We start from the raw sequence: 27,003 nt of genomic DNA on the forward strand, positions 1-27,003 counted from the left end.
GTGCAGAATTTGCTGAGCTGGTGATTGCAGGGGGAGGCAAAGAGATCCACCTCTGGGGTCCCCCATTTCTGAATTAGAAGGTCGAAGGTGCTGGGCTCTAATTACCACTCGTGTGGGTCTAGGAGATTTCTGCTTAAGTCGTCTGCCAGTGAGTTTTGTTTGCCTGGCAGGAATTGAGCTTGCAGATGGACCTGCATGTCCAAGGCCATATTCCATAGGGCCATGGCTAGCCAGCAGAGAGGACAAGAGTGGGTTCCCCCCTGCTTGTTGATGCACCACATAACTGTGGTGTTGTCTGTTTATATTAGCAGATGTACTGGTGAGAGTAGGAATCTGAAAGTTGTCAGAGCGTGCTGCACAGTTAGCATCTCTTTTTGGTTTATGTACAGATGAATTTGACTTGGGTTCCAGTGGCCCTGAATGCACTTGCTGTCCATGTGTGCCCCCCAGGCATAATCTGATGCATCTGTGATTAGTGGTCTGGGTGGCGTGGGGTTGAGTAAAGGACAGTCCCATGTTGTGGTTGCATGCTGCTGCCCACCAAAGAAACTCTGTCCTTAGACAGGGTATGATAGGAATGATGGTTTCCAGGTCCTGAGAATGTTGGCACCTAAGACTTTTTAAGTACCATTGAAGTTTCCTCATATGCAGTCTGGCATATGGAAATAGTAGGATGCATAAGGCCATGAACCCTAGTGCCTGCAGGATTTTCCTTGCGGATAGCTGGGTTCTGATGGCCATTTGAGTAAACTAGTCTGTCAGATAGGCTTGTTTTTCTGGAGTGAGGAATGCCATCTGGGATGCTGTGTCCGAGCTTGCTCCCAGGAATACAATCTTTTGACTGGGGACTAGTTCTGATTTCTTTTCGTTGATGGTGTACCCCTGGGAGGTTAGACGTTTTTTTACAAATGTCAGGTGCTGCAATAGCATTTCCTGACTGTCTGCCTGAATCAGGCAGTCGTCCAAGTATGGGTACATTTGAATATTTCTCTTTCTGCTGGAGCCAGGCATTTTGTGAATACTCTAGGAGCAGTGAATAAGCCAAAGGGAAGTGCAGAAAACTGATATTGCATAGATCCTGCTCTGAAGTGTAGCTATTTCCTGTATGACTTCCTTATAGGGATGTGCAGATAGGCTTCTTTTAAGTCTAGGGTGACTAACCAGGCATCTTTGGCTAGCATAGGTAGAAGCTGCTGCAGGGAGAGCATTTTGAATATTGGTACCACCAGGAAGGTGTTGAGAATTGAAAGATCCAGGATTGGGCACCAAGTGCCCTCTTTTCTGGGTACCAGGAAAAGTCTGGAATAGAATCCTTGACCTATCTGTTCCACAGGAACAGGTTGAATTGCCCTTATAGAGAGCAGGGATTGAACTTGGTTTTGTGCCTCTGCCCACTGGTTTGGAGTAAGGTCTGGGAACCCTTCTGGGGATGGCAGTGAGTGGAAGCAAAATTTGTACCCCTGGGATACAATGTTGAGGATCCATCTGTCTTTGGTGATGGAAATCCAGTTTTTTGCATGAAGGGCACAAGCAGTTGGGCAGAGGTGGGGAGTGGAGTTGAGAAGTCATTGGGAATTCTTTCCATAAAGGGGTGGTTTAGCACTCCCTGCTTTAGAGGTGGAGGCACTCCATTGCTTAGATCTCTGCATACCCTAAGACTGTAGTCTGGGGGGAATCTGTTTCCCTTGGGTCGAGTTTGAGATGGCCTTGAGGGGGCTGGAAAGGAACAATGTTTCGAGGAGCAATGCCTACTGAATCTAGAAGGCTGTACTTGCAAGAATTCTTTGACTGTCTGCATAGATTTAGCTTTTTCTTCCATCTTTTTAAGAATCTCTTCTGCTTTGGTGCCAAACAGATTGTCCTTGTTCAAAGGAGTGTCTAATAACTTTGATTTGACATGATCTGGCAAGGTCTGCACCTTAAGCCAAGCATGCCTTCTCAGTACAGAACCAGTGACTGCTGCCCTGCAAGATGCTTCTAGGGTGTCAAAGCCCACACTGCAATGTATGCTTGCTGACTTGGCTTGCAGAATGCATAAGCTCTTGCAATTCTTTATCTTCTGCACAATCTGTAAAGGTAGATATTTTTTACTTAATAAGTTCCATACTATGCTGTTGGTACTTCAGCATGTGAAACTGACAATTCAAAGCCCTAATGGCAAGAGTTGCAGAGGTATATACTTTCTTACTCCATTTGTCTGAAGCTCTGGAATCCCTGTCCGAAGGGGTGGGATTCTTAGCTGTAGTTGCTTTGATACCTTTAGGCACCTGGGAAATTACCTCTGGGTCAGCAGTAGGATTTTTGAAAAGGAATTTGTGAGAGTCAGGTACTCTGTAGTACCTGTCTGGTTTCCAAGGAGCAGGGGGTATAGTATCAGGAGTAAGACTGGATTCCATAAAGACATCATCAACAACTTCCAGGACTGGGGGTATTGCTAAAGGCCTATGTTGTGGCAAGTCTAGAAATTCTCTGAGTCTCTTTTTGGACTGAGGATAGTCTTGGTATTCCTAATGGAAATGCTCTCTTAAAGTATGTAAGGTTTCACCAAAAGAAAAATCCTCTGGAGAAAAGGCAGTGGGAATGGATTCCTCTCTTTTTGGACTGAGGATAGTCTTGGTATTCCTAATGGAAATGCTCTCTTAAAGTATGTAAGGTTTCACCAAAAGAAAAATCCTCTGGAGGAAAGTCAGTGGGAATGGATTCCTCTGCATCTGAATCCTCATAAGCAGATAAGGGCATGTCTTCATAATCAGAACCCTCAGAGTCGTTGGACTCTTGGTCTGTTGAAGCTGCTGGGGACTGATCTCTTTTTATCTCAGGAGGGGAAGGCTGACTTCCCCTAATCAGCATAATAAGGTCTTCTGCCATTCTAAGCATATTATGCTGTGGCAAGAGAGCAGGTGCATGCACTTTGGTCATCAGTTTTCTAGGCGTAGAGCGTACTTTTGGCCTTAGAAACTCGGTAGTTTTAGACAGAACTGAAGTCGTCAGTCTGTGTCAAACATCAGTAGTGTGAAGAAGTTCCTCAGAAGCCAGTGCCTGCTCAGTGGCTCCGGACCCATCCAAGGTAGAGACACCCATAGGTTCCATAGTCGAAGAAGAGTCTTGCAGCATACCGGACTCCAAATCGGTCTCAGTAGAGGCCTGTGAATCCATTGAAGCGGGCATCAGGGGCTGCGAAAGCACCTCACTGAGTACCGGCGAACTGGTGACTAACTTAACGGAAGCGTCGTCGGCATCTTTGGACCTGTGCGGTCTGTCTCTGTCTTTATCCTTATGTTTTTTTCGGAATATCGGTAGTCAGATGGTTTTCCGAAGCCATTTCGGAATACGGAGATCGAGAACGAAAGTATTTAGCGACAAAAAGGGCCCGACGATGAATGGTCCAGGATTTGACCAAGGCACAAAACCGACAGTGAGGTAATCATGGTCTGGGCCTAGACAGGTGACGCAGTAAGAATAAAAATCTCGGTGTGGTATTTGCTTTCCACAGGCAAGACAATTGTTAACTTTTTCTGAAATCGGTTAGAGCAAGAAAAAAGGATCCCCAACGGGGTATTTAGCTTTAGAAGACTTCAGGATGATTCAATTCATAAATGAAAATTCAGGTAGTGGCCGACCAGCACTCGTGCAAACCACTTCTGCTTCGGGCTCCTCGGCAAAAAAGACTGACGTAATGGCGTTGGCTGCCTGTTTTTATACCCCGGATGATCTGATGTCAGTCCTGGAGCAATAGCAACCGACACAGAAATACTAAGTCTCTAGTATTTGGGCCCCAAGTGTGATGACTGCAACAGTGAAACACGAAGAACATCTTTGACTTTTTCACTTACTGACTTAATTTGCTCAGACCCAAAACTGGTCTGAGGTCCCCCTGTCTTTTTGGGCACTAAAAGGAAGCGTGAGTAAATTCAGAAGAAATCCTATTTGGTCTGGTGGGACTTCTTGGATGACTCTTGTCTAGCAGCTTTTGAATTTCTTGTGCTGCTGCCTTCCTCTGACTGGGTGGAATGTTGGGAAGCTTCTTCCTTTTGCAGATAGGGATTTTGATAAATGATATGGAATAAAAACTAGATATTATTCTTAAACCCCAAGAATCTTGTTATTTTTGGCCAGGTGTCTGAGTGCAAAGACAATCATCCCTGGACTACCTCCAGAGGTGAACAGTCAGGCACGGACGGGTTCTTCCAGAAAGGAATCACTGAAACCCTGATTTTGCAGGCCTCCTCTGCCTCTAGGGTGACGTCTACTATTGGAACTACCTCCTCTGCCTTTTGGAAATTCCCTGAGATTTGTAGAGCCACATTTTCTTACCTCCTCTTTGATTCCTAGAAAAGGTAAATTAAGGGGTAGAAAACTTGATTCCCATGGTAGACACAATCTTCCCTTCTTGTTCACTGTGGGTAAGCATTTCTTTTACTGATGGACCAAATAAGGATGTACCATCAAAAGGAGCATTTATGAAAGATGTCTTGAAAGGCTAAAAAAAAGTCACAGTGAAAGGCACATCTGGGCATGTTTTCTTATGGTGATGCCTGAAATGGCAGCAAGTAAGATGCCTTCAGCTGTGTGAGAGATCAGCCTCATGGAAGTGTTGGAGATTGACAAAAGAGTGGCCACTTGAGAGGATGATCTTTAGAAATCCTCTGCATTCATGGACTCAGAGAGAGAATTTAATAGTTCCTTAATCAAATCTCTTTGCAGTCTTGTGAAATGTGCCAGTTAGTTAACAAACTTCAAGGCGAAGGTCGCTGAGGCAAAGACTCACTTTCTAAATCTCTCTGCTTGGCAGATGGACAGATAAGCTCTGTTCTGCCAGCTCTTTTTTAGTGACTGCCACCACCCTCACCCCCTAAAGGGCCCATATCTATAAAGGAAGAATGCAGAGTCCCTGTAATCACAACTATGCAGGTAAAAGCTGCACTCTCTAAAGCCAAAAACACAGCATCCATGGGACTGGACAACATCACAGGCTGCGTTTTACATGAACTTCAGAACAAACTGGCTCCCCACTTAAGCACCATGTTCAATAATAGCCTCGCATCAGGCTTTATGCCCACTGAATGGAGCACAGCAACAGTTATCCCACTCCACAAAGGGGGAGCCACCACTGATCCCAGGAACCTATCGACCTATTAGCCTGATGAGCCTGGTCTGCAAGGCCATGGAACGTATCATCATGGAACCCATAAACAAAGACATTGGTAACCTCCAAACTCTGTGAAAGGCAGATCATGCATCCTGAACCTGATCGACTTCTTTGAGGCAGTCACCAAAGCCGTAGATGAGAGTAAGGTGGTTCACACAGCCTATCTTGACCTTGCCAAGGCTTTCGACACCATCCCCCATTCTGGAATTATAGCTAAAACTCACTAAACTAGGTATAAATCCCTACGTCACAAGATGGGTTGCCAACTGGCTCACTGACAGAACCCACACTGTAAAAGTTGCAGACTACACATCTGACCTCAAAGCAGTGACAAGTGGAGTACCACAGGGTTCCATCCTGGGACCTCTCCTGTTTGGTATCTACTTCTCTGAAGTACAGGCTAATACAGAAGGCCTCTGGCTAACGAAGTTTGCAGATGACTGCAAACTAGGAGCCATAGTCAAGTCCCCAAATGATGTGGACATCCTACAGAAGGGCCTCGCTGAGACAGATGCCTGTTGTCAGAGCCATGGCCTCAAGCTCAATGCCAAAAAGTGCAGTGTCATCCCCTTTGGTAAAAACTCTGTACCCATGAACTACCACAAAGGCAGCAATCTACTTAACACCGAATGTGTGATAAGAGACCTTGGGACCCAGGTGGACAGTAGTCTCTCCTTTGATAGTCACATCACCACAGTAGTCAGGAAGTCCTTCTACGTGGCACACCTCATCATAAAAGGGTTCTCATACAGGAAAAAAGAGGTCATTGTTCCCCTCTACTCGACACTCATCAGACCCATTACAGAGTACAACACCCCTTTTGGAATGTACCTCACAAGACATCTGCAGCAGCTGGAAAGGCCACAGAAGTACCTCACAAAAAGGATTACTGGCCTCAAACAAATGCCTTACACTGACCGCCTCAAAAAACTCCAGCTTTACTCCGTAGCATATCGCCTACTCCAAGGTGATCTCTGCCTAACATATAAAGCTATGTCAAACCCAGAGCTGTTGGACATGCTACACCTAAAGAAATCCCAATCCCTCCGAGCTACACGCTCTAAGGACCTAAACCTTGTCACCACAATAAACAGGACATGCTGGAGGGATAGATTCCTGTCCCAGAGACTTCCCATACTCTGGAATAGGCTACCCATCTATGTCAAGCAAAGTTCTTCATTAGCACTCTTCAAGAAAAATCTTGATGAGTGGATGGGAAATAGGAAATACACCCCGGGGATCACTTCTGTGTCTCTGCTCGACAGTGGCACAGGAAAATAACTTTCTTGGGTGGCGTAAGCCAGGAAACCTTCTTGGCTAGTCTTACGTAGGCCCTTGGGCCGATAGCCTAGTACCTACCTATGAACCTATGAACCCGCTTAGCATCTACTCAGACTCCTTTGCTCCAGTGGGGTCTGTCCTTAGGCGAAGCTAATAATTTGTCAGGTCATCTTGGAACGTGTTCAACGGTATCTGGCTCCTTCCATACCCAGCAGGAAACAAAATCAATGAGTTCATCTGCCGGGGGGTGGGGGGGGGGGGGAGATAACCCAAGACATAGATGGACCAGAACTGAAAGCTTCCAAAAAATACTGATCCCTCTGCAGAAGGATTATTGGAAGATCAATCACCTTTCTGCCTGTAGATCTCAAATATGTTTCCAAAGGAGACATTATCTGGTAGTGATCTAGGGAACCCTTTTCTTCACTGAAATCAGTGTCCTCCATGAAAGATCCCAGTGGAAAATCTACGTGCCTCCTCTTGCACATTCTCTTCCAATGAATCTCCTCCAGGGGGAAGTTCAAGGGAGGTATCTGAAGAGAGGGGGAATTCCGCTACAGGAACTAGCTGGCAGTTACCTGGAACTAGCTGTCCCTGTGGAATAGCCCTGACTGACTCAGAGCTCAGAACCAAGGAGGGAATAGGGAGTGGATCCAAGGGGGTGAGAGACTAGTTCTCAAGAAACAAAAAAAACCCTTCCACAACCTCAAAGTCAAATAGCCCTGGGGAAGCCGTGGTCATCAGCATGGGAGCAGAGACTTCCAGTACAAGTAGATCATGCCTCCTACTCGATCCATGCTTCGAGGATGGAACAAGACCTGAGCTATCCAGCGCTGATGTTCCAAGGGGCAAAGATGGGTCTGATAACATCAGAGTAGATCCCAGCTCCACTGGCCTAATGCTGAAACTTCGGATCCAGGATCGGTTCCAATCTGAAGGTATAGGAGTGGAACTTGTCAGGGATGCTGTTGGAGTCAAAGAAGTGATTTTCTTTGGATCCAACTCTGGACCTCTCAGGGCTGTCAGATCCTGGGGCTTTGAAACTATAGGAAAGATCAGAAAATGAGAAAGTATTGTGTGAGTAGTGGTTGGAAGACTCATGAATCCAATAGGGGATAAAGCAGGTATGACCCCCATCTAGATCTGAGCTCTGAGAAATTTTTGCATCATCCTATCCACATCTGCTTCTCACAGACTTCTGGAGGACCTACAGGATGTGGTGGACTGAGACCCAGAATGCTTTTTGGGTGTTTGCAAAAAGGAAGCATTCAGAGTAGGAGAGATTGGATCTAGGATGAATTCTGGTGAGCGAGTTATTTGGCTGTTTGAAGTTCCAGGTTTCAGATCCAAAGGTCTAGGATCCAAGATCACAGCTGTAGGACTGGCTGACATTATGACTGGATTTAAAGCTTTGTGATCTAATTATTTCAGATCCAAAAATCGAGCCTTCGGATCAGAGGATGTCAGACCCAAAGATTTCAAAACCTTTGCTGGTGGTTCCAACAAAGTCCTAAGGAACTTCGGCAGAGAGCATTTTCTGTGTTCCAAAGAAGAAGATTTAGTAGTTTTGCCAGGGGGTTGAGCCCCAGGAGTAGGTGTTGAAGCAGGAGGAAGAAGTCTTTTTAGAATAAGTTTGCTACGTCTGTCAGCCAATGCTCTGGAATTGAATGCAGCACAAATATTGCAATTAGTATCCAGATGGGTGGCTCTGAAACAATAAACGCACTCCTTGTGGGCATCTAAATTAGGGATTTTATGCCCACAAGAAGTGCATTTTTTGAATCCTTTTGGCTTGTCAGCCATTACAGGAGAATAACAAATAAAAAAGGACTAAGCCAAGAAAAAACAACTTAAGAGTTGTTTTTTTTTCCAATAGCAAGAAAGGTGTTAGAAATAAAGAAGGGAAAGAAAAATTACCCTGTGTTAAAGAGTAAGATAGAGAATACTAGCTATAGTAAAAATAAGGGAAATACTATTTAGAAATAATAAGGAGCCCAATGGGTATCGGAAAACTAAGAGGTAGGCTGAAAAACAAGCAAAAGAAAATATTTAAGCAGAAAGAATAAAATCACTTACAAATTACTAATAAAATCTCATGAGAGAAGGACCCTGCATCTTTGCATGATTCCAGCAAATGAGATCTGAGCTACTGAAGATGAACTAGGGCATCATGTGTAGTGGGAGGAGCTCAAGAGTTGGATCCAAAGTCTAAAATATGTGGTTGAGTTGGATCTGAGTATTGGATCCGTAACCCATTTGTTGAGAAAGAATGAAAAAACAACATCAAATTAAAGGTTAAAGTATTGCAGATGAAGAGAAATCTTACAGAACTAGAGGAGGAGCAATTGTTCAGTGCTCAAGGGAACATAAGTGAGCATTTGGATAATATGCATGAGTTTAGAAAGGTTGGTATTAAGTATTTTAGGTATCACCCCCACAGCACAAAAAGAGCAGCTGGAAACGTTCACTCAGCCTCTACCACAGACTGCAGTGAGGGACAGGTTAGTTTGTTTTTCCTTACATTACTTTCTTGTAATCTGCATTGCCTTCTTTTATTTTGTATATTGTCCTGTATTTTCATTACACTGTTTTTTAATCATATTCTGTCTTTGATAGAATATTTAAGATAGGAAAGTAAACAGAGCCATGTCTCTTGTGAGTCACAAAGAAATTAAAACAAGTCACTTAAGGTTAATTAACTGTGAAATGAGAGAAGAGCCAGGAACTAAACCTTGTATTTAAGGAGTAAAATAAAACGTTTCAAGGTTTTACAGGAAAAGCTCACTCAGACTCTGCCATACACTGCTGTGAGCGAAAGGCAAGTTTTTTCATATATTATTTTCTTGTAATTTGTATTGCTTTCTTCTATTTTTGTATATTGTGGTGTGTTTTCATTACACTGAGTTTTAACTGTATTTTGTTTTTTACTGCATATTTATGCTAGGAAGGCAACCAGAGCCAAGTCTCGAGAGTCTCACAGCAACTTAAACTTTCTCCACTCTCCCAACATTGTGCCTTTATGTATTTAAACTCACTGTCCTTCTAGTAGCCTGTCCTTATGTTAATTTGATCACATAATTCTTTCCCTCGCTTTTTTCATTTGCTATTGCCAACAAGTACAAAATTATCATTTGTGAAGTCATTCCCTCTTCAGCCATTATGGTAATTTGACCACATAATTCCTTCCCTGTCCTCTTTCATTGGCTATTATCAATAAGCACAAAATTATCATTTTGGAAACTCACTCTCCCTTCAACTACTTAAATGTGTTGGTCCTCCCACTATACTCCGTAGAGCCAGAATACTAAGTACCCACCCCCACCCAGGCTGTCTTGCTCTTTTAAAATTAATGGTTCTACCCTTAGACTCCAAAACTTGAATTACCACTTCTTACATATCTAAAAGTTTAGTGCACACTGCAACTCTTAGGATATTAACCCACTGTTTCCATCTTACCCTTAAAATCTGCAACATCTGGTCGAAGACCACCAATCGCTGGACAGCCAACATTCTGCCTCTCAGTGGCCATCTTGGAATTAGTGCTTCTGTTTTGTTCCTAGTGACAGAAGTAGCATATGATTTCCTTGAGACTGCTGATCATTAGAAAGCCTGGTAACTGCTTCATAGGTGCCAGCTTGGAATCTGTACTACTGTTTCTCTGCTGGTAAAGGAAGGTGCAGAAGGCACTGATTACTGATCGTCTCTGACTGGGCAGTGAGTGTCTGTTTGGGATCTTCCTGGTCTGGTTGCTATTCAAGGCATCTATCAGAAAAAAGGCTACAAGCCTACAAATCCCTGCATCATCTGGGGCAGGACTGCTGATCACCAATGAGCCTGTGGCCTGCTTCTTATCTTGGGATCAGTGCAACTGTTTTGCTTCTGGAGAGAGAAGAAGCAAAGGGGAACTGTATTTCAGCTGTGTGAAGCTGTGGTGACACCAGCACTAGTATTAGCCAGGTAGTAGCCAATTAGGTGAATCTCCACTATGCATCATTCTTCACAAAGCTAATTATTTAATTTCAGTAAGCACTGCCTAATCTACTATCAGAATATCTCCCTAAATACTTCATCCATAAATCATCAGGGTCTACTTTAGTAGTTTCCATTGTGTTTGGCAGTGCCCTGTATAGATGCAGGCACACTGACTTCACATTTTTCCTGTAAAAGCACCATTGAAATATCACCAATACCTTGTTGTACACAGAGGAACTAGTCTGCACAGTGACAAGTACTGTCCTCAAAGTTACAAACCAGAAACTCCTGACTTTATTTTATATTCTCACTGCAACTGTCTGATCAATAAAAAAGACCTGTCACCATGGGTATGAACTTTACCCCCATTTCCATTATCAACTTGGTGGATATGAGCATCCTGAGGCAATGCAGAAATTGCCTCATGTTTACAGACAATCAGCTAATTCTCAAACAAACTAAGGTATAAGAGAGCTGTATTTACACAGTCACTGGAGGCAAAGCTCTCACATAAAAGTACTCCTAATGTCAATCAAGCTGTCAGTAGTTTACATGCTGCACTCATCACACACACAGCATGAATCAGGCACACAGGTGCACATACACTGAGGCACTTAATTGTAATCTTTCTAAACACCAAAGACCTCCTGAATGAACTGCACATAACAATTGCCCTCAGCAAACCCAAATGAACTCTTTCAAAACAAAACCAACATCAGCACATACAGTCACATATCATGGAGTCTCTACTTCAAAACTTATAAATCAAGCCATTACACAACCCAACATTCTGGTCATTGGAGACTCCATTGTGAGACATACTGATGTCCCTTTCAGCAGGCTAAGTAAGGAGAAAGTCACACTTAGTTGCTTATCAGGGGCTAGGATCCACCATATTACACATGCACTTGGGTCAGTGGACAAGTACCAGTATGACTCAGCCATGATTTATGTGGATGTAAATGACTAGAGACATACCTTCCTAAACTACATGAAGAGAGACATCATGGAGCTCTTGTAATATGTGTCCCAGGCTTGTATGATCCTAGCACTGAGCAGCATTCTACCATCTCTAGTGATGATGCCACAATATGAACAGAAGATGACTAACGTTAATATTTTTCTTAGTTTCTGGGGTCATTCTAAAGAGATACAATATTTGCCAGCATGGAAGGATATGGTCAACAGTCCACATTGCTTTGCCAGGAATGGTCTGAACCTTTCCCTCTAGGCTTTTGAATATCAGCTAAAACACTGACTTCCACCATAGTGTCTTGTTTAAGCAATGCCAAATTGCAAATATTTCAGGCAAATTAAAACAAAACCAAGAAAATCTAAAGGTGTTGCTTCTCAATGATTTGAGTCTAAACAAGAAACTCCACTCCCTACAAGCTCTCTTTACTCTAGAGGATGCTCACATCTGTGCAGTCACTGAGATATAGTTTAAAGCTGTGGAGAACAGTCATCATCTGTTCATATTGTGGTATCATTTGGAGATGGCAGAACGCTGCACAGTGCTAGGCTACAATGTCTCATACTCATTTAGACCAGCTACTATACAGGAAGTGACAAGATGGAGGTGTCTTGACTCACATAAAAAAACAGATATACTTCAAGGCTGGTCAAACTGGATGGTGCAATTGAGCTTCCCCATGTTCATATCACCATGGGCAAAATCCCATACTGCTTTCTTGCAAACTATAAGTACCCCCCTTGTATACCCCATGAAACACATAACATGTACTTAAGCTTACTACAAACACTCACCATCCAACTCAATACCTTATTCATGGGTGACTTTAATTACCTCACTATTAACTGGGAATTATATATGACACCAAATCTGCAGGCACAGAGATTCTTGGATTTTGTAATTACAAACTCCCTGGACCACACTGTCAATATGCTGACCAGGGGTGCAAAATACTGGATCTAGTCCTCAATAATAAAAGGGAGCATTGCACACACCCCTAGTGTAATGCCCTCTCTGGTATGGTCAAACCACAAAATGGTTTCCTTTGAAATAAAAATAAAACCTGGAACCAGCTAACCCTAGAATGTTCAGGAACTAATCAAAAGCAAACTGCCTACTATTGTGATAACCTGGCAAAATTTCAAGCTAGCTTACACCCTGAGAACACTGCTGCCTTTGTGGAACTCTTCAAAGAAACCCTATATGAGCATGTTAATAGCTTCATATAGGCAGCTGTACACACCAGGAATAAATACAGAATTAACCCAAAAAACAAGGCACCCTGGTGGAATCACAACATCAATAAGATGTAGAACAGAAGGGAGAAAATCATGACAAAAATTAGGAGGTGTAGCATCCAGACGGGTAAAGGCACTCTCAAGCTATGCAAACAACTCAGAGGACAAATAAAGATTACCAAAGCCAAATATGAGGTAAATTTGGCCTCCCAGTAGAGGACAACCACAGGGCATTCTTCATTTATGACCGCAAGCCCAAGACAATACACAACTGTGTGCACAGCTCATTGTTAAAGAAGCCACCTATATTGCGCCAGAAAATATAGCAAATCAATTGGCAGACAAATTCAGCTCGAACTTTGCCCCTCCCTTCCCCCCATCTCCCCTCAAGAAATACCATCAAATATAACTTCCACTTTATCGCTAGTGAACAGGTCTTTAATGCTTTCTCTAAGGCCAAGAACATTACATCCATGGGCCTTGACAATATCTCAGGCTGCCTTCTAAACAGCACGAAACATGACCTATCAGGCTCTCTGGAATCACTACTTAACCATAGCCTCCAAACTGGCTTCATGCCTCATGAATGCCCAATCGATGAATGCACCTACAGGCATTACCTAATCCAAAATTAAGGTTATCTGTGCTGATGGACTTTAGCCATAAATCTTGTAACACAATACAATGTAACAAACCAGCCATTTAGAAGTGTACTGTCTTGACACTGCAGCCCCTTTTTCCCTGTTGCAAATGAGAAAAACAGTTGTTCTGGCTTTCTAACCTCATTGGTTCTATTAAAGTAGGACTCTGTTGTCTCAACATCAAAGGAGCACAGAATCCTCGTCTCCTTTGTTTGAGGGTTAGGGAAAAACAGGCAAATGAATAGCTTGACTTAAAGACATTTCTGTCATGGCTTTTGGCTTGAAAGAAGAGTTAGTGGGCAAGGTAACCCTGCTTTTGTGGAAATGTAAGAAAGGTTCTTTGCACATTAGTGCCTGGAAAGCAGAAATCCTCCTTGCTGAAATAAAGCCAAAAGATAGGGCAGCTTTCCAGATAATGGGTTTTAGGAATAAATAAGCTGTGGGCTCAAAAGGGTGGCACGGTCATTTTTTTCCTAAGACAAAATTCAAGTTCCAAGCTGGAGCCACCATTTTTCTAGGCAACCTTACAAGGTGGATGGCTTTTTGATTGGGAGCCTATAAGCTGAAGAGAATGAGTGTACTGACTTGCCAGTTCCCAGGCCATCATAGCTAGCCAGCAGAGAAAGTATGACTTGGCTCCCCTTACTTAGCTGTACTGTCGCCTGGGATTACCAGTAGAAATCCTGGTGTCCACAGATGATTTAAGGCTTTCAGAACATTCACTAATGCCATCATATCTTTGACATTTATATGCTTCTTTCTGATATGATGATCCCACAGACCCTGTACCTTTAATCTCTTGGACACAGCACCCCTAGCAGATGTCCAAGGCATCTATAGTTACAGACTAAATAGGGAGTGAAGGGGACATAGAAAGACCTGGAGTCAATTGGTCTATCCACCAGTGAAGTACCTTCTTGACAAAGCTGAAAACAGAAATTTGGAAAGACAGAAGGTACTGGTGCCAGTTCCAAGCTGATTTGAGAAACCATTCAATTTTATTCATGTATCATCTGGCAACAGGGACCATAAGAATTGTAGAAGTTGTGTATCCTAGAATACTGAGGAATTCCTTTGCTGTTGTCAGCAGTTGCAGAGAAAACTGAAGAAAATGTTCTTTATAAAAGGTCACTTTTTCTTGTGGAAGGACTGCCACCATTAGATAATTGCCTACCCAGGATCCAAGAAAAAAAGTTTTGTTGGAAGGAAAGTGAGAAGATTTTTCCAAACTGATCTGAAAACCTAGACTGTGAAATAGATTTCTGACAAAAAGAATATATTTTTTTTCAAACACCTTTACTGAATTTTCACCTAAGACACAGGCAAACATACATTTATATAAATGAAAAAACATGTTAACATGTTCAGTTACAAACATTACACATCACAAACATGCTTTTATACAATTATCATCAGTCCAACATTACATAAATTGCTTAATTCCTACCTTCCTTTAAGCTCACTCCTCCTCCAAAACCTAATTCTGTGCATATTATTCCCACAATTTCCATTTTTTCTATGTAGTTTGCTCCATCTCTTTTCTAAAGATCCCACTTCCATTTCTTTTATCTCTGTTACAATATTCACTACTTCAAGTATAGTTGATTTAGATGTTGATTTCCATTATTTTAATAACTGCTTTTTTTGGCAGTCACCAGAATTAAACTTAACATACCTTACTATGTCTACATAATTCAGATCCTGTGCCCCAGCTCCAAAAAATAATTTCATTAGTTAACACCCATATGGTCACCCAATATTTCTGACAGAGTGCCCTTTACAGAATTTTTAGTCTACTAACTCATTACATTACCAAAACATAGCTTCCCAGTTACCTCTTTATTCCTCATCACACCTCCAATATTTGCCATCTAACTGTGGAAAAAATATTTGGAGTCTTCTTGGGGAATAAACATACCTATGCAAACACTTCTAAGAAAACTCCTAAATCTTCAAGATTTTGTTGCATATTTGGGGGCCATACATATGTCTTCCCATTATTTCCTTGTGAATTACTAGTCCAGTCACTCTTCCCGATCTTTTCTATGCTTCTCTTATTGATTCCTGTAGTTATGCAATATTTTATATGCCCTACTAATTATCTCTTTTTTAACAGCAACTTATGTTCTAGATTCAACTAGAAACACTACCAGAGCAGGTCTTTCACTTAGGATTCTCCTAACCCCTTTTCTTTGCTATACTCTGATATTGATCCCTGATAGGGAAGGCAGTCTCTAGCTTGCTGTCCAAATGTCTTCTTGGCCTCTTCTCATTCTGTCACCTTTCCCTCAGTAGTTATTTGCTCCCAATACCTTGGTTCTTTTGCCACTTTTCTGCAGTAAATACCACTTCCTTCTTGTCTATTCTCTGTACCCATAATTGCAGTCATCCCTATCAGCAGGATCTCCTTTCTCCTTTCTGACTTGGTTTCATTCTTAGAACAATTTCTGCTACTTTATAAATGTAATATTCTGTCTGGCTGTTTATTTATATGCATTTGATTACCTGGAAAGTCTGACTGGGTAGAAGCCCATTTTCAGTGGAGGCCCTGGAGGAAAAGCTCCAAATTATTACAAAACATTTTAAGAACAATAATTTTATATTCTCAAAAATAAAACAAAAACATCTGCTGTTTAAATAATTATAACAAATTAGACAATATAAAAACATTGGTTAAGAATCAATACAACTTATATGACAAGGGAAGTTTTAGACAGTTTATAGAGAAATTAAAGGTAAGTTAGTCTAATACAAACAGGAATTGCAATATGAAGTGAGGAAAAAACAGGCTTATGGTATATTTAGAGAGAAAGTCAGGGAAGAGATGTTGATAGAAATAAGCAATTAAGTGAAGAAGGGAGAGTAAGGAGTTATAAGGAATGAAAAGGTACTTGTTCACATTTAGTTTATAGTTTATCTTGGTTTTGAGCAAGAACACAGCCAGATTCTATACAGGAAGTCTTTTAGAGTGGTTTTGAAAGATGGGAGGGAGGGTATTGACTTGATGGATACAGGTAAGGAGTTCCAGGCCTTAGCAACCTTGTACAAGTACAGACAATGTCTGGCTGATTTGACAGGTTTGTAGACAGACAGGAGGTTTTGGTCACTGGATCACAGTGACTGACTGGGAATATAGATGTGTAAAATATTTTTACGTGCTGAACAGGCAGATGGATATTGGATAATTTTATAAGTGGTAAGAAGATATGTATATGTAGCTGATGAGGCATTTCTAACCAATTTAGGCCTTTTGGTGTTATACAGTGGTGGGTTCTGAAAGGGGTATTTGCTGCAAAGTTATTTGCTGCAAACTTAGCAAAATCATTCAAGTTTTAATTTTTGTGAAGCCTGGAGGTGAGTGAGGATGGCAGTAAATTAAAGAAATGTGAGGAGGAGATAAGTAGTGGCAAGTGTAGTTTTAGTTGCATTGGTGAGGAAGTTTTTGGCTCTGTAAAACATCCCTAGTTTTGGATGAGTTTTTCTGATGCAATTTTATATATGCAGGTCAAATGTAAAATTATCATCCACTATCACCCATAATAATTTGCTATGAGAATTATATTTTAACTGTTGTTAAAAAGGACATATTCTTGACATTTTGGAATAGCATCTGCAAAAAATAAAAAAGTCATCCAAATAGGGGAAAAATGTGGATAACCTTGTAATCTACAAAAAAATCACTGGTGCCGTGTGCAATCCAAAAGGTAAAGAGGAGAACTGAAAATATGAATCAGAAACAGTAAGTCTTAACTCATTCACTCCAATGAAGCTCAGGAATTTTGCACTGTCATTGCCCGTTCGATTCTCAGTTAGAGCGTCTTCTGTGTGGCAACATGCGTGAATGGGCGTTCCTTCGTTGAAGGTTGTGCGTTAGGCCCAGCAAGCCAGCACGTAAAACTCTACTGCCAATCATTAGCGGACCGGAGTTCCGCTGTGGCAACCCCTAACCGGGAAAAGCCGAAAGACACAAACAAACAAAACTTTCAATGGGAGGAGCCTAACCCTTTTGACAGAATCAAATTATGTCCTCACATTTCAAATAAATGTTCATATCTCTGGAACCATATGGGTTATGAAAGAAGTGTAAATAGGAAACTCTTCAACATAAACTATTTTTATAGTGCAAATATTCTTTAGGTTCTAGGTCTTAAATCAAATTTTATAAGTCACAGAAAACACAGTAACTATTATATTTACAATATTTTGTAAGCAACTTACAATATCTCAGCAACCACTCAAGTTAAACATATACTGTCAGCAATATTTTATTCATCTAGCTTACAGCTTTCATATGAGGCTAAGGAGTTCTGTCTGTGTTACTTGGTTGCTGAGATATTTAGAAGAATGTGAAATTATATCTATATGAATTAATATCATAAACAGCAGTTAATATCTATTTAATTGCACTAGACTGAGGTCACATATTAATGCAGTTGAGTTTGCCATTTTGTAAGAGTTAAGACAAAATCTTTTAAAACGTTGTACGTAGCATGTTTTTTGAATTATTGATGCAAATATGAACAACCAATATTTGACTCCTAGAGGCATCAGTAGCAGTTAACTACAGATGCACCTGGTAGCATAACTCAGATGTAATGAGGTAAAAAGCATCTGAAGTTTCTGTGGATGGGAACGTTGTGGTAGGCATCCTTTAAACCTACTGTTGCTGATAAACTGAGAGAAGCATCAAGGAAAGACAGACTGCAGAATAATCATGCTGAATTTTGGAATCTAAACATGGAAATTTAGGAAATTATCATCAATCCCCTTCTTTTAAATTTTTCTACATGGACTGTGATAGCACTTCAAATGCTGCCATCTCTCTTGATTTGGTGTCAGTCTCCTACCTTCTTTAAAAGTCATGCCTGACTGTCGTAGGTCTTCTTGCACATGGTCCAGCCATCTTTTGCCTGATACCCCTGTTTCTTCTTGTCTTCTTCCTGTCTGCCCCAAATCTTCTTCACTACATTGTTTTTTACTTTTCTGCACATGTCCTCAAACAACTGTAATCTGCTCTGTTTGACTCTCTCTGCAATTGGACCTGCTTAGGCTTCTGCTCTGATGTCCTCATTTCATCATATGTCCCATAGTGTGCATCCTATCACTCATCTTAGGCACTTCATCTCTGTCACCTCTAGCTTCCTCAAATGCTCTTCCTTCACTGCCCAGGTTTTTGTACCATACAGTAGTACTGGTCTCATCACTGTTTTGTACACCTTACTTTTCAACTTCTTGGTATTCTTCTATTGCACACTCCCCCTGACATTCTGAGCCAGTTGCTGCAGCTCATCTAATCCTAGCCTTGACCTCCTCATTCAGACTTCCCTTCTCCTCTACTACTCCTCCCAGATACTTGAAACTGTTAACCTGTTCCACTATATTCCCCTCTATCTCAGATCTCAGTTTTTTCTGATTTCCTGTTTGTTGCCATTACAACTGTCTTATCTGCACTCAGGTTCATTCCATGTGCCTATAGTTTTGCTTTCCTTTCCCCTATCAATTGCAAGTTCCTGCTCAGAGGCTGCCTGTAATGCCACATTGTCTGCATACAGCAGTTTTGTTGATCTGTCCCTTCTAACCTGTTTGTGAATGTAGTCCATCACCAGTACTCCAACAGTGGGCTCAGAGCTGAACCCTGATGCACACTCACTCCCACTAAGAACCCCTCTGAGAGAACGAACGCTGCTCCCACTTGTGTCATTCGTTTTTTATACATAGTCTGCACTAATTCTACCAGTGTTTCTGGGACTTCAAACCATCGAAGGACTGACCAGTTTAGCCATCTTGGGATCTTATCATATGCTTTTGTCCAAGTCTAGGAATTCCCACTTGGACTCTTTCCTCATATCTAGAGTCTTTTCAACTGTCTCTCACTGCAGACATTGGGTTGGTTGTGCTGCATCCTTATCCAAACATGAATTTCTCATCTCACATATTACTTTCTACTAATTTACATATTTATTTATCAATAACCCTCTAAAGAATGTTCATCCAGTGTGACAGGAGTTTTATACAGCCCACTTTTATGAATATCCCCTTTGTTCTTGTACACTGGCACTAGTATGCTTATTCTCCAAACATATAAAATACAGAAATTTAGGCAAGACAAGTCTAAAAGAGAACTTCAGGTTCCTTCTTTCTTGGGTACAAGAAAAATTCTTGAATAGAATCCTTCTCATTTTTGATTTTCTGGCACAGGTTGAAATACTCCCTGAAAAAGCATTTGAGAAATGCTGGAACGAAACAGGCGAATCTGGTTTTTAGAATGGGTCAAGATTCTGAATAATGGAAGAAGAGACTCCCATTACCACCTATACCTATTCTGAATGACTCCCAGCATCAAGGAATCTGTAGTAACTTGGTGCAAAAGAGACAGGTGAAGAAATATACTCTCTGAGAGGTTCAAAAGGCTGCCAGAGTGGGGAAGGGAAAGGTGGCATAGTCAGTAATTTTTCTTTCACTGAGATTGGGCTTGAGGAGCTCTTCCTTTTTTCTTGGAACTGCCCTGCCACTGCTTTTCAAACAGCTGTTTACCTGGCTTTACTTTTCTTTGCTTATACAGTTGTCTATAAAAAGGCCCTGCATGGGAAGGAAAGTTCATCCATTATTTAGAAATGGGAAACAAAAAAATGCTTTATTCCTTTAATCATTTTCTCTGTTTCACCAAACCTCTTCAGACAATTTGCAGATGAAGAAACAAACAAAACTCTTTAATCCAGAGGAGCATAAAGGATCTCAAATTTTATATCTTCGGGTAGATTCTGGGTACATAACCAAGCAAACCTATGCATGACTAATACAGGAATTGTAGCCCTAGATACCGCATAAGCAGTACTGTACAAGCACTTCAAGGAGTGTTTAGTTACTTGAGTGACACAGGAAAGCAAAAGAAGCAAGGAAGGTGTTAGCTTCTGAATTAAGTAAGTCAGCCATGGCCATTTTATGTCTGCAAAAGATGCTAAAAGGAATTTCAATATATTAGTTTGGCAACTGACAATTCTGATAGCTGAGGTGCACACTTTCTTCACAAATCCATCAAAGGTTCTACCATCCTGTTTAGAGGGAATAGGATTGGAAGCAGACAGTGTTTTTTGATAAAGAAACAACTCAAAGGTCACCTCTTAGGTTGCAAAAAAAGTACTAATGTGACTGAGGAAACTTACAGAGTTTGTCTGATTTCCTATGAGCAGGAAGTTGACTACTGGGCTAAGAAATGGCTGCATTAATGGCATCCTCAAGAGTTGAAATAACTGAGGAATAATCACAGGTTTGGGAGGATGTCTACCTGCAAAAGGTCACAGAACCTTTGTTGAAACTCAGAGATCTCCATAAACTCTGATTTAAATAAGTAATTCACAATCTTCTTTTTGTATCTGAGGAGAATAATTCCTCTACAGGAAAATTTAAAAATATATTCCTCACATTCTTATTCTCAGTTTTCTGGGGATGAGACCTGGGAAGCAAAATCTAAGCTAACTTTTTCTACATCAGAATGAATTAGAGAAGGAGACAGAGCTCTATTTATTTTAGAATACATCTGGGTTGAACAGGCAGACTAAAGCGATTGAAAGGCCGTAAACAACCCTTTAACAAAGAAAGACATTCCTCATTAGCTTCCTTATGAGATGTAGGTGATGGAGGAAAAAAGTGTTTGATTTCTGAGATTTTTTTTCCTTAGGATTCTCAGAAGATGACATCCAACCCAATATCTGGTCCTCTCTCCAGATGCTGTCACCTTCACAGTACCAGCAATCTCTGGGACATCTGCACCCTCCTCTAAATCAGACATAACAGAGGTCAGAAGCAGCCAATGAATGCTCTGAGGGCTCAGACATGGCAACAGTGGAGCCATCCTTCACAGGTCAAGGAAGACAGGAAATCAAGGATGTCTTTGAAGAACCCTATTTTCCTTGCCGGGATGACTGGAAGGGAGATGTCTGTGGTGCAGGCACCCTATACAGTCGGTTGCATATGAGGTTTTAGCAACTTGTTTTTGACAGAGTTTAATGGAACTAAGGTGACTTCTCAGGGAGTTTGGTTTGAACAACAAACAAATGGAACACAAGACAATGTCATGTTTCTCACTTAAACAGAAAAGGCAGGGTAGGTGGTAGTCTCTGAAAGGTATCTGAATGTCACACAAACAATTCCCCTTTCTCAAAGACAATAGACAAAACAAAACTACTTTTCACAGAAAAATAATAAGGAAATACCCAACAGGGTATTTATCTACCCAATTTGTTTGATACTTAGCCAACCCCTGAACCAATGAAGATGAGGCTTGGAGCAAGTTCTATGGATAGCCTCAACAGCAAGAAAGTTAAGAATTTTGGTGTCTACATGTCTACTTTTTTACCAGTATGTTCTCATCCCTCCTTTGATATATGGGAGCAAAGAAGGCACCATAAAGCTTTGTATACTGACTGGATGTCTGATTCTTGACAGGATACATCCCATATAGTGTAGGCTACTGCAACAGTGATCTACTGAAGATCATGGATGGCGCAGTGATGCACCAGTAGCATTGTCACCTCACAGAAAGAGGTTCTCCGGTTTGATTCTCGGCTGGGGTGCCTTCTGTGTGGAGTCTGCATGTCCTCCCTGCGTTTGTGTGGGTTTCCTCCCACATTACAAATATATGTCTGGAGCGTTTCTCCCCAGGCCTCCACTGAAAATTGGCTTTGTTCCAAGTCGGACTTTCCCAGTTAACAAATGTTAAATAAATAAATAAAATAAATAAAAATAAATCATCTGTGTGTCCACGGCTTTCTCCAAAGCTTGCATTACTACATTACAGCGTGGGTAAGAGTCTCCCCTATTTGTTTCTGCACCACATTACTGTAATGTCTGTGATTTTCAGTACACCTGACTACTATTATGGCCTGAGAGCCCTGAGTGCCAAGACAGCTGGTACCATTTCCATTATGTTTATATGCATCATTTTCTCCATAGGGCTTCTAGGTGTCTTGCACTCTGAGGCCCACTTTGTAGGCCCCAACCTCTGTCTAAGGTATCTATAGTTAATATCTGTGCTTACAGAAAGTTGTTTGAATGGCTTCCCCTCATTCTTCATTCTTTTGCACTCAAAGGGTCAAGCATTTCACTTATCACATCATACAATGGAGTACTGATATGGTACACTTCAGAGACTGGTTGTACTGGTGGCAGGTGTCCCCCACAAAACTTTTTTTAGCTGCCTCAGGTACAATTTTGCTAACAGAATTACTAAAATGGTGGAAGCCATATAGTCTAGAATTCTCACGAATTCCAGGGCTGTGTCCCTTGTCCTCAGTAACAAGTTTTGAAATAAAGTGATCAGTAGCTTCATCTTTTCCTGGGGAGAAAGGCTTTTGATTCCATAACTTGCATAATATCCATTACAGTCCCTAGAAATATCAACAACCTGTCTGTATCTAAACTATATTTGGGAATATTCAGGGATAATCTCAGCCTTTAGAAATAATCTAGGTACAACTCTTCAGCTCCTTCTTGGACCACACTTGAAAGAGGCAGTTATCCAGGTATGGGTATATGTGAAGGCCACTGGTCTTGCAAAGAGAAGTTAACAGAGTCAGACATTATGTAAAGACTCTGGGTGCAGTGGCTAAAGTAAAGGGCAAGGATATACTATTGAAATTGTTGTCCCCTTCCGAATATCAGATAACTCCTGTGGATCTTTGTATATGGATGTGTGGTGGTAAGCATCTTTTAACCATAGTTGGGAAGTTGGGTGGAAGATATGAGGGCCTGCAGATTCAACACTGTGATTTTGGGATTTTTTACAAAGTTGTTCAGCTTTGATACGTCTTCAGTCTTTTTCTCGTACTGGAAACTATAAAAGCACCTAGCATGCCGTCTACTAGGAACCAGTTAATGAGCTTCTTGCCTAAGCATTCATTACATATGAGGTGGCCGCAGTAGCAGTTTCTGATCTTTTTTGGATACAAACAAATCAATGCCTTTTTGCTTGGTCAGAAATTGCAGTTTATAACCCCTGAAGACAATCTGTAGAGTGCACCTGTCCTTTTTGATGCCTAAACAATTCTGTTTGAAGAAGGGTTGCTGGGGAAGAAACCATTTGGTTTAAGGGCCAGAGTGGGTTGTTTGGGAACTGGGGAGAGAGAAAAGTGAGGTATTCACCCCAGTCCCTTTCCGGGTGGTTGGTCCTTAGGGCTCCCAGATGCTTCCAGTCTTCTTGCTGATATATTTGATTTATTTTTTGGGATGGAGAAGCCCTTTTTACCTTTAGGCTGCTTCTCTATCCCCTGCTTACAGTAATTAAGGCCATTGCTTTTTAGGGTCATTTCTGCTATATATCTATAGAAACAGATGGGTGAAACAGTTGTTTCACCGAGTCCATTGCTTCCCTTTTTTCTTTACGTTTTAAATAGTGTATGTGATGTGGTCTAAAAAGAAAGTTCTTGCACAAAGGTGCCATTAGGAATTGAACCTTAATATCTCTGAACAGGAAATACAGCCTCAGCCTGGAATGTGTTCTAATGACAGAACCTGTAGCATCACCCCTAAATGCTGCATCTACAGCATTATAACCACATTTAATTGGCAAACGTGCCCACCTGTGGAGTACTCTGGACCAGGGTCAGTAATTTATCTTTCGGTGTTTCATCTGAAACTCCATCACAAGTTCTCTGGAATTGTTTAAGGATCTCTCCCTGATATATGATTATGTCAGCCTCGTAGTTCAGGACTCCGAAGACCAGGTCTGCTGATGCATAAACTTCTTCCCAAAACAGTCTATAATTCTCAGTTCCTGGTCATTGGAAGATTTATACCCTGGGTGTGGTTTAAACCCTTGCCAGTTTCCTTGTAGCCTGGATTTTCCCTCTCTAAAATTTTATTTTCTTAAAACAGACCCTGCTGCTGTGAATCTGCAGACAAAGTTGCTGATCTAGTAAGGCTGCAAGCCAAATTTTTCTTCTCCTGGTACAGTTGGAGAGCTAGTGTCATTCTATTAATCATTCTCCAACTAAAACAATGAAAAATGGGTTAGTTAGGTCTGTTGTGTGCAGGGCTTAAACATTAAGCATAATGAGTGGGGAAGTCTCTGTGTCATATTTGTCTTTCAAATGCACATACAGTACTTTTCTCTTGGGCAGACCTAATTACACCACTCAATAAGCCAGCTTGCTGACCACGCATCCACTTGTTAATGAGGGATTTATCTGCTCAGTCTGGGAAGGACGCAAGCTGAGGTTGATACAATACTAATGAAAGAACTAAAGAAAGGTGGAAGCTCCCTCTTTAAGAGGAATGTACAGATATGTAAAGGAAGGCAGCAATATCAGCCCACCGGGGGGAGGGGGATGGATGTTCAACTCTGAAAGTCACATTGGACTTATTTCTCATGTAATGATTGCAACAAATATCCACATAAAGAACACAGAATGACTGCCAAAGTCTCTGTCTTCTGAAAAGGAATATAAGACAGATAGCACATGGACATTCTTGATTTCTACCTTTAAGCAATTATAAAACCAATATTGCTGCATTCAATTCAGTGCTTCATCCAAATCTTGTGCACGTACACCTCACAATCCATAAAGTGGTGAGGTCATAAAATCACTTCTTGTCAAGAACATACAGACGTGAAAGTACTACAGAGATATGCTACACTATGGAGGACAATGTTAACTGTTAACAACTGCACTGTGGATCACTAGTAACTGTGGGATTCAGAACTGACAGCACTGCACACTAACTTAGTCCCATATCACCTCTCTGAGATCATGTTACAGCTGCTAAGCAGACACCATCTTACCTTGTTTAATGTGTTAAGTGCTGCAGTTGCTGCCACCAGTGCTGGTTCTGCTTTGGCTAGGTCATCCCCACAGTCCTTCTGTTTCACAGAGACTTCTGCCTGAATGGCAGCAACCTGTTTTTTAAAAAAAGTGTACGTTACTGTTAATTATGATATTACACTTGTAGTTTCTTACAGCAGTGTCAAACAGAATCAAGAGCCATACTCCTCAATTTCTTTGCTCAGGAATTCTGTGCAAAGCCAAAAAATAATATCGGGGGGGGGGGGAGAGTGGGGGCAAAGACTCACAATCACGGAAAATTTTGAAATATCACTCTACTTCATTTAAAATAATAGGACAGGTTTTGCATCAACTCACATTTCCTAAACAATAAGATATATGAAACTCTAATGTCTGGCATTACTGAGTGACTGTAATACTTGGTGATTTACTACACAAACAAAATTTACGAGGTAAAGACCAAAATATGAGGAAAAATCAGGACTGTTCTTCAAAATCCAGGAAGAGTTGAAATGTAATGCAAGAACAGTTTGATTATGTAACATACAAGTAACTCAAAATTAGCCCTTCCTAGTACTGTGTGTGTGTGTGTGTGTGTGTGTGTGTGTGTGTGTGTGTGTGTGTGTGTATATACATATATACATATATATATATATATATATATATATATATATACACACACACACAGAGATAAATATACACATATATATATATATATATATATATATATATATATATACGTATATATCATACACACAGACATACATACATGCATACAAAATTTTATTTGAAATGAATTGGAGCCTCAATCCCCAAGAAAATACATAAGTGTAAATACAATAAAGCTTACCATACACCCAAAGAGGCACACGGTATGTTTCACTGATATTTGCACTTGTCCACAAATGTCAAGTTATCTTGACAAATTGAAAGTGAGCAAGGAAAACAGTAATGACTTTATTTTAAATATAATCATCTGCTTCAAGCAAAAATGTCTTTCTGCCTGGAACTTTCCTTTAACACAGCTTGAACACCCATTCTGTTTGGCAAGTGTTTCAGGGCAGCATTTTCATTCTAAGGCTGATCAAGCATTTACTTAGATACCCTGCAGAGTATTGTAGCAGTGCTAGTATCACATGACACATCAAGAGGCAGGAATCAAACATGTTTTGGCTGGGATTTCAAAACTGCACTTGTCACATTCATGAAATGCTTAGGTGAAACACCTATGAAACATAATGCAAGTTGAAAATGTTGGTTGTCTTCAGTATTTTGCCTCTAATTTTTTAATGTATTTCTATGGCCCTACCCTTTTACTTGAAAGCAATTTTTTTATTACAGTAAACATGAAATTTCCCTTCAGGCCTTCAAAAATAATTATGGCATGGATCTGAACAACAGCAACTGTCACACACGAGGTGTCTCAAAAGAATAATGACTGTAAGTCTGTGGGTAAAAATACTTGGGTTGATTCCAAAACATCAGGACAGTACCACATAAGGGCCCTACAGTGAAGCAACTGCTGTGCACAGCTGTGAACAATGTAACACAAAAGCATGTTGCGGAGGCCAATGTGTAAAGAAAGTCAATTGCACAGTGAGATACAAATGCAGCCCAAAAAGAGATCCAGATGAAACGTTGCAGTGCCAGAACTTCATTAGATCAATACCATTATATTGTGAAAAATTATATAAAAGACTATAAACAAAAGAGTAATATGAACATAATCAAAGATACTCTCAACTTTGCAGTATATGCAGATAAGTTTAGACATTTATCATTATTTAGTACTTATATGTTAGAGATAGCATCACTGGTGACAGGAGGTGCACAAAACATACACAAATGAAAAACATTTTATAACTGTAAAAACATTACTAGCAGCAATCTGAGAAATCTTCCGTGTGCATAGAATCTTCTGTATGACCTTTTGTGTCACTTGAGTTTCTTGTGCTTGATGACTTCTCAT

At 40.9% G+C, this 27,003-nt stretch overlaps 1 protein-coding gene across 1 annotated transcript in view; it reads right to left on the reverse strand.

Annotated features, from left to right (window-relative positions):
• The window catches only part of DNAH11 (dynein axonemal heavy chain 11), a 4,606,558-nt gene that overhangs the window by 1,598,362 nt on the left and 2,981,193 nt on the right, over positions 1-27,003 (reverse strand). The window contains exon 58 of the mRNA XM_044065542.1: positions 25,034-25,147. Within this exon, the coding sequence (XP_043921477.1) occupies positions 25,034-25,147 (114 nt within the window). The remainder of the gene's footprint in view (positions 1-25,033; positions 25,148-27,003) is intronic.

The sequence above is a fragment of the Protopterus annectens genome, chromosome 3.part0 (genome assembly GCF_019279795.1).
Source record: "Protopterus annectens isolate FY-2018-M chromosome 3.part0, PAN1.0, whole genome shotgun sequence".
Classification (NCBI taxonomy): Eukaryota; Metazoa; Chordata; order Ceratodontiformes; family Protopteridae; genus Protopterus; species Protopterus annectens.